This window comes from Manihot esculenta, chromosome 4 (assembly GCF_001659605.2).
Source record: "Manihot esculenta cultivar AM560-2 chromosome 4, M.esculenta_v8, whole genome shotgun sequence".
NCBI classification, from domain to species: Eukaryota; Viridiplantae; Streptophyta; class Magnoliopsida; order Malpighiales; family Euphorbiaceae; genus Manihot; species Manihot esculenta.
The window spans coordinates 35,532,373-35,543,871 of NC_035164.2; the positions used below are offsets into that span (position 1 = coordinate 35,532,373).

General features: G+C 34.0%; 1 protein-coding gene across 1 annotated transcript; it reads left to right on the forward strand.

Moving 5' to 3' along the window:
- Nucleotides 1-1,356: 1,356 nt before the first annotated feature.
- LOC110613800 lies at nucleotides 1,357-11,242 on the forward strand. Its single transcript, XM_021755121.2, has 10 exons — nucleotides 1,357-1,714; nucleotides 1,797-2,031; nucleotides 2,159-2,245; nucleotides 2,421-2,590; nucleotides 3,232-3,365; nucleotides 4,309-4,486; nucleotides 4,643-5,237; nucleotides 6,229-6,341; nucleotides 10,267-10,510; nucleotides 10,815-11,242. The coding sequence occupies exons 1-10, from the start codon at nucleotides 1,521-1,523 to the stop codon at nucleotides 11,040-11,042; spliced, it is 2,178 nt and encodes a 725-aa protein (XP_021610813.1). The 5' UTR covers nucleotides 1,357-1,520; the 3' UTR covers nucleotides 11,043-11,242.
- The last annotated feature ends 257 nt before the right edge of the window (nucleotides 11,243-11,499 follow it).

Below are 11,499 nucleotides of genomic sequence, written 5' to 3' on the forward strand. Positions count from 1 at the left end.
AATAAAATTAAATAATTAAAAAATATTTTTTAATATTATCAATTTTAATTTTAAAAAAATAATTAAAAACTTTTAATTCTTTTAAAAAAATTAAAATTTCACCTTAAACTTTAAAAGTTTATCAATTAAATTATAATTTTTAAGTTGTAATTAATTTCACTTTAAACTTCAGTGATATGAGATAATTTTATTAATTTTTAATAACAAATTTAACGATAGGATGTAATTAAAATAAATATAAAAATGTGGAGTTTAATCGATGAAGATAAAGAAATAGAAATCGTAAAAATAGGAAATGATAAGTTTTTTTTAGGTAATAATTCTGAAAAGTATAGAAAAGGGTAGTATTAGTGAGGAAGATTCAGATTCATAAAGGCGTTAATTCGTCAATAAAATTTTTAGCCATAAAAAATATTTTGTCCCTAATGATCTTAAACAATAAACATAGTTTGACTAATTAAATCTATATAAATTTTTTTTTTAATATTATGAAAAATAAATATATAAATAAAAATATTACTATACAATAATATTTTCACTTTCGATAATATAAAATTAATGAATTTAAATGTATTGATGTTTTAATAATTTTACATTTTTATTACTAGATGATTAATACATCAATTTCAGTTTTCTAATTTAAAATTTGTTACGTAGTGATATAAATATAGTTTTATAATTATAACTTAATTTAATATATCAATGTATATGTATATACTTGTTATAAAAATAGTATATATAATAATAAATTTAACTTACAACTCACTTTATAAGAAAATGGTATATATAAAAATGGAAAGGAAAAAAAAAATGTTAGAAAGAAATGTAAAAAAATGTCCTTATATGGTTTTAACAATTATTTTTTTTATTTAAAATATTTAATTTAATTGATTGAAAAAATATTATAATATTCAAAATTTAAAATTTAAAGTATAAATTTCTAAAAAACTAACTAACTAAAATAAAAATTCATAAAACACAAAGAAAAGTATCTGTAGCAACATATCTATTATTACTAGTAGATATTATTTTATCACTAACATGTTCAAAGATAAATAATTGGTTACTAATAATTTTGAGTAAGAAACATAAATTAAATTACAATAGTATAAATTTTAGGATTTGATTTTTTTTTTTTTATTGTGCATACTATTTAACTTTTTTAATAAATGCTAAAATGAGTTATATGTTGTGTCTTGAAATAATCCAAATGATATGGAATTAAATTTGTAAAAGATTTAAGTAGTTAACAATAAAATAAAATAATAAAAACAAAAAAAAAATCATAAATTTGCATTATGTAGAAATTTAATAATAATTCACCTATTATTTTTTGCGAAAATATTAGGCCGAACGCAAAGCCTAAAATCCTTGGGAAGGCGGAAAACATAATAACCAACGGCTTGGCGCGGATACGAAAGAAATCCAACTACATTACGAAATGAATATGAAGAAACTCGTTTAGATTGCGATTCTTTGATCGATCGATCGGTTGCGGTTAGACAAATAGCACAAACGAAATGGAAGCGCAGACGAGGATTAGAATGCTTGAGAATTTCGTGAAGAACCATCAAAATTCGTTGAAATCGTTATTCCAGAGAAAGAGATCATCAAATTCAAGCGAAGATGGCGGCTTTGATTCACCTGGCCTTTCCCCCAGACCCATTCCTCAATTATCTCCTCTCGCAAATTCCGTCGTTGCTCGATGTTCCAAGTAATCTATAACATTGATTTAGATCTTATCAAACCCCACCTTTTTCATTTAGATTTTTAGTTTCATTTTTATGGCATTTCAGGATCCTTGGAGTCCCTACCCATGAGTTACAGCATCATTTCGACATTGAGCTACCCGAGAGCGTTAAGCAACTCTTCACTTACGCTAGGAACTTCCTTGAATTCTGCTCGTACCAAGCTCTCAATTGTGTCACCAGGCGCCCTGATTATTTGAGCGATAAGGACTTCCGTCGCTTGACCTATGACATGATGCTCGCATGGGAGGCCCCCAGCGTTGAGATCGATTCGCAACTCAAAGTGAGGACGTGTTATTTCTATGAATAAGATACTGTAATTTATACAAGTGTTTTCAACTACTTAGCTGCGGGAGGGGGCTTGGGTCTTCGCCTGTATAATTGCTCTCTTGACTTGTTTTCAACTGTAGGAAACTGCCTCTCCCTGTAATCGGCAAGAAGAGGATGAAGACGGCGCCTCACTCTTTTATTCAAGTTCCACTAATATGGCTGTTCAGGTTCTTTTCATGAATTATCAACTTGTTTTATGTATTAATGTTGTGGCATATTATCAAACTATAAGCTGCAGTCTTGGGGATTAGATTTTGTAATTCTTAGAAAAGAAGAATCATTTACCTGTAATATTCAAGGATTCATTTCTATATTGATTTTATTTTATCCACATACCTTCAGGTTGATGACACAAGTACTGTTGGCCGAGAGGCTTTTGCACGCATAGCTCCCGCTTGTACTGTTGTTGCAGATGTAATGACTGTCCACAATCTTTTTGATGCACTCACAAGTTCTTCGGGTGGTCGACTTCATTTTCTCATTTATGATAAATACCTTCACAGCCTTGATAAGTATGAACTTGCTCATTGGTCTCTGTCCATTTTGTTGGTTTCAAATATTTGCATGTATTTATTGATGCTTGCGTTTGAAATATCATCAATAAGACTCGTTTAGGTTTTTGTGGGAAGTTTCTTCCCAAGTCATTTCGTTCTATTTGCTTGGATTTGTATCTCCTTCCTACATACTCATAACGTTCTTTAGTTGCTCTTTTGGTTGCCAAAAACAACCTGGACTGATCGGGCTTATAATATGTTATGCTACAAGAAAGTAAAAAGGACAAGCACGTTGCATGAAAAATTTTGTATTCTTAAATCGCCCACAAAAATTAGTGCATTTAGGAAAGATAGGATGTGAGAAGGCCCTAGCTTCTGGTTTATTGGTGTCTTCCTGATTAATTTGATCTGAGGCCTTCTTGATGGCTCAAATCTATGCTATTGATTTGTGCATTTCAATTGAAAATGTTAGCGGTTGTGCTATAGACTTATGTGAATGTGAGTTAAGGATGTGAAATTATTTCTGAAATCTGATGTAGTTAAAAGCTGAAAACTTCTTTACCTCAATGCTTCCCCCTCTTCCCTCAATTTCCATTTATTGGTTTTGACTTAATAATGAAGACATATAAATCTTGTAATTTGGCTCCTTTTTTCTGTAGGATTATTAGAGCTGCAAAAAATACATCAGGAAGCATAAATCTTCAGCTTGCTGAGGGAGAGATCATTCTTGATGTTGATGGGACAGTTCCCACTCAGCCCATTTTGCAGCATATTGGAATCTCAGCGTGGCCTGGTAAGTCACAAGTTGGTGAAAGTGGATATATTATCTTCAATAATCCCTGTGTCCATGCTGATTTGAACAACTTAAAGTAGTGAGCTTTTGGCTATGTATGTCAAGCTTGATATACCAGTGTGAGCATATAATCCTAAACTAGCATATATAGCATATATCCTAATCTTTTATTTCTTGGAATTGTGAATCCTAGCTAGGCCTCTTCTAGCCACACCTTATCTTGTTAATGCATGCTTCACTGGAGCTGTGAGGCCATTGACTCTTTTTTTTTTTTTTTTGGCAAAATATGTTGTTTGATGTTAACCTAGGTCATCAACTTTATATTCATTGAAAATCTATAAATCAGATGAATACATCATGTTAGTTATAAATCATGGGTAAATTTCACCCATGATATCTATTTAGCGCATTGTAACTGCATGATATCTAAGTTTTAATTTGTAACATAAAACATCCTCACTTTGAGGTCCGGATTCGCTTTGGCAAAAAGAATGCTGTCCCAAAAAAAAGCAGTTTGAAATTTCTATTTAGCTTCTTCCAAGTTTTTATGACAAATATGTCGAATTTATCTTAATGACAACTTTTAATGGCTTCCAAAGGTGTTTTTCTCAACAGAAACTTCAACTGCCAATTCTATAACAAACAAATTTTCATATGGGCTGAAATTTTCCTGTAAAGATAACTGCAACCTGTCAAGTTCAGCCAGCTCAAATTCATATGCACTCAAATGAGCAGCCTAGTTATATTAACTGTTATATCTTAATCTTAATGCTATAACCTCTTATACAATGACAAAGTTGCAAGATATATATATATATATATTTTTCAACCCCATCTACATATGGATTGATTTTGGGTTAAACTTTGTTGAAGTTTATAGATGTGTATCGATTTGGCCATCATATGTTCTGTGTTCATGTTCATCAACTTTCGGTTATTGCAGGACGGTTAACATTGACAAATAGTGCTCTCTACTTTGAGTCATTGGGAGTCGGTATATATGATAAAGCAGTTAGATTTGATCTGGCAACAGATTTGAAACAGGTCATAAAACCAGAAATGACTGGACCATTGGGTGCTCGTCTCTTTGATAAAGCTGTGATGTATAAATCAACATCAGTGTATGTTATTGTCATCCTCAATCCCTGCATGTAGAATTTTAAAATTTTTAAATGTCCATGCGCTGTAAATATAATCTATCAAGTGTCACGTATCTGCTTGTACAAGTGAAGAGCTTATGTACTAACTTCTATTTTTCCTCACTCTTTTATTTGCAGAATGGAGCCTGTTTATTTTGAATTTCCTGAATTTAAAGGAAATTCTAGACGAGATTATTGGTTGGATATATGTCTTGAGATCCTGCATGCACACAAGTTTATTAGAAAAAACAATTTCAAAGAGACTCAGCAACTGGAAGTACTTGCAAAGGCTATTCTTGGCATCTTTCGATATCGTGCAGTCAAAGAATCTTTCCATATTTTCTCATCCCATTACAAAACTGTACTGGCTTTTAAACTGGCTGAAAGTCTGCCGAGGGGAGATATGATCTTGGAAACACTGTCAAGTCGTCTGGCACTTCTAAATATAACTGCTTCCCCACGCAGTGTTGATGGATTTTCATATGCAAAACAGCAAGCAAAACTTTCACCAGTTGCATTTCTGACACTTGTTCGACTTGGTTTTACTTTACAAAATGACTCAAATTTTGATGGAGAAGAAATGGCAATGGGAGATCTTTGCGCTGGTGAGCCAAATCCACTCGAGATAGCTGTGAAACAGTCAGTATCAGATATTGGAAGAGCTGAAGCTGCACAGGAAACAGTGGACAAAGTGAAGGTTGAGGGGATTGATACGAATGTTGCAGTAATGAAGGTTGATTACAGTGATTTTCTTGAAATAGTAACAAATCATTTTGCTGTGATGATTTTTTATTAGGGGTGAGCATTTGGTCTCAAAATCAAATCGAACCAAAAAACTGAAGTTTAGAATTTTGCAAATCAAACTGAATTAGTGGAAAAACTGAACTGAACTGAACTGAACCGCCCTTGTTCGATTCAATTCAGTCAGTTTGGGCTTTTAATGAGCCTTTTTTTTTCTGGATCTTATTTTTAGTGTTCTAAGGTTCAAACAAGCTACCCAACTATATGCCTATATCTCCCTAAAGTCAAAATAGTGTCATTTGGTTATTTATTCAGTTTGGTTTGGTTTTTCCAAAATTTCTCAAACAAAAAATGAACCAATCAAATCAAAATTTTTAAAAATCTAAACCTAATTGAATTGAATAAGAAATAAAACTGAACTGCATTTCCAGATTGGCTCGGTTTAGTTGGTTTTTTCGGTTTGAAGTAATCTAATTGTTAGAGTACTAGTATAATCATTGAAATAGGGTTTCTTTTTCTCCAATAAAAGTCTTGGGCAACTTTTTGAATCCAGTTTAGAGGGAAAGCCTAATTAATCAGTCCAATTCTGGATCATCAATCAACAAGAGCTTTTAAGTCAGAAGTCAAATAAACAACACTATTATGAATCAAGTTGCAAACAAAATATAAGGGTCCCAAAATTTATGTGTGTTTATTTTTCATTTACTATTTTATATACTGTTAGACATGTCCAATAACAGTAATTTAACTTACTCATTGTTTGTCATATGATTGGAATACCATCTTCTGAGCTGGCTTCCCCCCTGCTGCGCCTGGAAAAATAGAAGGAAGACACACTCATCAGGATTTTATTTTACTGATTTTCTCAGTGAAAATCTTTGTGATTGTGAATGTTTTTGTGCAACTTATCCTATGTGGACATATGGAGACATTTCCTTGATTTCACTTGAAATGTTTTCTTTTCCCGTGTATTATAATTGTAGGAACTGCTGTTTCCAGTTATTGAATTAGCTGGCCGACTTCAACTCTTGGCTTCTTGGGAAGATCCATTTAAATCAATTGTGTTTGTGACATTATCCTGCTACGTTATTTTAAGGTAACTTGTTATGTGCTGAAATCTGGTTAGTTGTGTTGATTACGTGGATCCTTCTCCTCCATTTAACAATTGCTGGCAAGTCTTTTCCTTCTTGGTTGTTTCTTAGCTTTAGCTTCTAAAAGAATGTAATGATATGATATCAATTATATACTTATCGACTAGCAGGAAAATTTCCCATCCTAATCAAGAAAATTGTTATATGCAAATGAAGACATAGCCAGCGGTCCTTTATCATTGTCTTTGATTAGATGAAAATAACTATTTCCTATCTATTGTCATAAGTTTCCTAGTGATATACTACTCATCTGGTCTCTCTTTGTACTTTAAAAATTGCACTTGTTTGTTACAATCCCGGTTATGGATCGCGTCACAGGTCAGTGTCCAAGGCCGAAGCCTTTTCCTTGATTCTTTCCTTGCTCAATTGTTGTTGTTGTGAGTTCAACAAAGGAAGCTCTAACCTTTTAAACTCGTTTTCTGATTTTCCAATGATATATATAGGAATAGTGTCACTGTAGATAAGATAAAATAATCTAATCCTAAAATAAAAGATAAATAATCTAATCCTAAAATAAATCAAATACTTAGCAAACTAATCCTAAAATAAATCAAATACTATAAAAGAGTCCATAACATCACTCGCCCTGGACAAAGAGCTTGTCCTCAAGCTCAAAGGTCCATTAAATTAAAACCTCTAGACTTCTTCAGTGTGTGCTTTCACTTGGATCACCCCAACAGGTCGAACTGTAACAAAAAATAGCATCTTACATTTGATGACCCTTAGTATAATGCTCATCACAGTTGTAACACAGTCTATTCGCCATTTCATCTCTAGTCAATCTCTTTAGCATAGGGCCCTGAGTGCTACTGTAGACACTGTCGGAGTATTATTGGTGCTTTGGTTTTGGAGTAATGTGGAATTGTGGATGATAAGGGTGCATATTGTTTATTCTCCACCCAAATTGGTGAAAAATTTCCTATAGCTCCATTTTGCATTAAAGTCTGTCTCTTTTCAAAGGTCCTTGCTAAGCAGGTCCTTGCTAAGCTCATGACCGTTGCAAGATTGGGTGGACATTGAAGCTGTGAATATCTCCACCTGTTGTGGACTGTGATGGAGTGTACCCTTGCCAACAAAGGCTGAAATTTATGTTGGTACTTTTCCACATTGCTGGTTGTTTCAAGTTGGTTAACTGATTGCTTCTTAGTGGAAGTCCAAACCGCAAGTGGCAATAATTTTTAAGGTGTCCCAAGTTATTTCTAGTTCTTTCTGGTCTAGTTTGAATATCCATAATTGAGCCTCTCCAATAAGGTGAAATGCCGCACATCCCACTTTGTCGGCCTCTGCAGTTATTTGATTGTAGAAAAATTGATCACAACAGTTCAGGCACCCCAATGGGTCCTATGTGCCATCACAAGTAGGAAAGTCCAACTTAGTATAGGGCAGCATTATTGTAGTTCAAGGTCTAACATCAATCCGATTTTCTTTTCAGTTCTCTTTGGAAAATTTGATTGGTTGTTGCTGCTGCTGCTTGTTCCCATTTTGGGATCTTGGTTCTTCCTTTATTCAGCCTCTTGAGCCAAAATTAATTGCTTAGTTATAGTCTCAAGTAATCCTCGAATCTCTCTTTGTTGTTGTAGCCCAATAAAAGGAGCTATGACCTTTTAAACTCGTTGAGAGAGAGTTCACATCTCAATTTAGATGAAATAAATTTGCTAGGAAATAGTCACTGTTTAACATAATTCTACTAAGATAGAAGTCCTGAGAAATGAGAAAATTAAGAGATAAGATAAAACAATCTAATCCTAAAATAAAGGATAAAGCAATCTAATCTTAAAATAAATCAAATACTTAGCAATCTAATTTTAAAATAAATCAAATACTATAAAGAAGTCCATAGCATTGTTGCTCTTTCAAACCTGTATATACATTTGGAATTTAGTAAATAAATGTGAAAGGAATTTAAAAATTTCAGATTTCGGTAAGCATTTAAGGCTAACTGGTTAATCTCAATTTTGCAGTACAACTGTCAACCTGAAACTTAAGCTATTTTATTTTTTTAGGGTTTTCAATATACATGGGAACACATGATATCGACACAGGTTTGCGCAGCAGAGAAAGGTGAAGAGTGCACATTGTCACTTAGGATAGAGTATTACAGAATGAGAGAGTCCTAGATTTAGACTTGAGCCTGCTTAAAAAATGCCTGTGGAGATTGGGGAAGTTAACTGCTAACCGTTAAGTTTCATAGAGAAAGCCTGCAATGGTTAGCTGAGCAGCAAGAAGAATTTAAGGATTTCAACTTGTTTCCGTTCCTGGGTCACTGGTACAAACCATGAAATTTCGAGTTGTAAAAGCTTTTTGGGTGAAAAAGACGTCCACCCATAGAAGACTGATGATGAATTATTATGGATTAGCTGTAGATGGAGGTTGCTGCCTGGATTGCAAGATAAAAGAACTTGGATTGAATTGACACCTTAACAGAGAGTAATTCATATCTGAGACAACTCCTGGCAGGCTCTAATCATCAAGAGACCCTATGACCTAGTATAGCATTCATAAATCATTATGCAAATAAAGGTGGATGATATCCAAACAAATTTAACTACATTTCCATTCTTAATATAGGCATGACCATTGCAGCTTACTGTCTCACCTAACAACTTGTAGTGATGATTCAGGATCAACTATAATAGGAGAGAATTGTTTTTACTGATTGAGAACTTACTTGAGGATTACTCTGATGATTTCTAAGTTGGAAAGCAATTCGCTATTATGTGCAAGATTAACATTTTGAGTATCTTTTGGCATCTTCATATATAGCACAAACTTGAATTAGAAGTTGTCCAAAGCTCATGAGCAATGACATCAGCATTGGATTATTACAGTGTGGGAAACTGTATAAAATGTAGGAATGTGCATGTAATAAACCTTGCTTGTGCTTTCCATTGGCTAGAATTCTAAGTTGGGTATTTTCTCTTTCCGTATCCATTGGCGGCCTCTGTGTGGTCTGTGACTGCTCTGTAAGAGAAACCTCCTCCATCTCATAACCCATGCTGCCAATGCCACTGTGATTTAAACATGAGAGCACTAACTTGTAGCATCTTCCAGCAAAATATAATGAACTTGTGAGACTGCATATTTGGTGGGAACCAGCTGTAGAATTCTCCATTTTACATGGTGAATTGCAGGTCTCCTACCTGAGTTGAAATATAGAAAGATGTAGGTGTTAGCTTGGTTTGTCAGGAGTGCTGGGGACCTTTTAGTATTACACTGTTGGGATATAAATTTGCAAAGGATTTCCAGTATATTTGAAATCCATGTGATTGTGGGGATGCTAAAGTAGTGGAAATACTGTTCCGAAGGTTTTTATGAGTCTATCAAATACTTTCTGTTCATGTTATTCCGATATTCTGTGGAGAAAAGTGCATAGATTCCAGGAAAAGTTTAGGAATTTTCAAAATTAGATTATTTTTTGCAAGGGACAACTCTATTTTAAGTTAATGATTATTTGAAGCTGAAAGTTTATGGAAAATAGATAGTTGGGTCTGTTTGCATAGTGAAGTTTCAGTGTTTTTCTTTTTCCTTCTCCGCTTCTTTTCTCCTTTTCTCTTTTATAGTGCAACTTCAAAGTGACCTTAAATATCGGGCATATCATCTGTTCAATTTTTTTATGACATATATTAATATATATTTTATTGAACAAATTAATGGGGGGATGGCTAGTCTGCAATTTCATTTACATTTTTATCTGCTTTAAATAAGAAAGGTTTCTTTTAAGTCGATATTTCTTTGTTTTCAGTGACACTGTCATTGCATCATAATTGATGTTGATTTGGTATAATTCCACTTATGCTACAAACTTTAAATCTTAGTGATATTTTAAGTTAAAAAACTAAATATGACATTGCAATTCATGATGATGTATAGGGGTTGGACCAGGTACATATTGCCATGCATTTTCATGTGCTCTGCAGTTTTCATGTTCTTGCGTAGGCATTTCAACAAAAAGGAGCCGGTAAAGGCTTTCAAAGTTGAAGCTCCCCCCAATAAAAATGCTGTAGAGCAGCTGCTGACGTTACAGGAAGCTATCACACAGGTTGAAGCACTCATTCAATCTGGCAATATTATTCTCCTGAAGATTAGAGCTCTTCTAATTGCTGTCCTCCCACAGGTACATGTCTCGGTCATTCTTAATTCAAATGGGTGCTGTTGTCATGTTGAATACCAACACTTGTAATGTTCTTTTCCAAGTATATTTGCAACTTCTTAGACATGCCCGATATTTGAAATGGAAGTGAACCGAAACTAGCATACTGTTATCTGTTTGTCCCATTTGATGGTAAAATTACTAACTTTTGGTTTTTGTTTGATGAGTTGCTTCATAAGAGTTGCTAACCAGATTATACTAAACAGTGCCGCTTATTAACACTTGATCGTACTCTGCTTTATTGACTGAAGCTTTGACTGTTTGTCAGGCTACGGAAAGGATTGCTCTGTTGCTGGTTCTCATAGCTGCTATGTTTGCATTTGTGCCTTTGAGACACTTAACTCTGTTGGTATTTTTAGAGGCATTCACAAGGGAAATGCCTTACAGGAAAGAAAGCAGTAATAGATGGCGGAGACGACTAAAAGAATGGTGGAACAGGATACCAGCAGCTCCGGTTCAGCTGATTAAACTTGATGAGAACAAGAAAAAGAAATGAACACTGTTTATATGAATGTCAACATTCTCTGTAAATTGGTGGTGCCAATGAACATCGGACTACTGGAGGAAGAGCTCATACAGTGTACAGAAAGCAGTCGAGATTTTCAATTTTCATTTTGGATCCCCATGGAAAACAAATATCCTGGGACGAATTGTATCTAATTTACAAATCAATTGAAAATCTTTTAAGCTTCTCTCTTTTAAGGTCTTTCAGAGAATGCACACCCTTCTCACCACTTGCATTCTGCGGGCGATATATCTAATTTCTGTTTGTGCATAAACACAATAATGGACACGATTATTTCTTGTTACAATAATCTACCTTCGAAATTTTCGGTACAAAATTTGAGACAATACAGAGTGTAAACGCCAACAGCCAGCACCAGCGGCCCCACTAGGATTTAAACTCCCATCACATGGGCTTAAAACTTGTACTTCAATTGAGGATGGAATTA

Coding starts and splice junctions, on each gene's coding strand:
- LOC110613800 (XM_021755121.2), top strand. CDS start 1,521: ATGGAAGCGCAGACGAGGATTAGAATGCTTGAGAATTTCGTGAAGAAC. Junction 2,246..2,420: donor CCACTAATATGGCTGTTCAG/GTTCTTTTCATG, acceptor ACATACCTTCAG/GTTGATGACACAAGTACTGT. Junction 2,591..3,231: donor TACCTTCACAGCCTTGATAA/GTATGAACTTGC, acceptor TTTTTTCTGTAG/GATTATTAGAGCTGCAAAAA.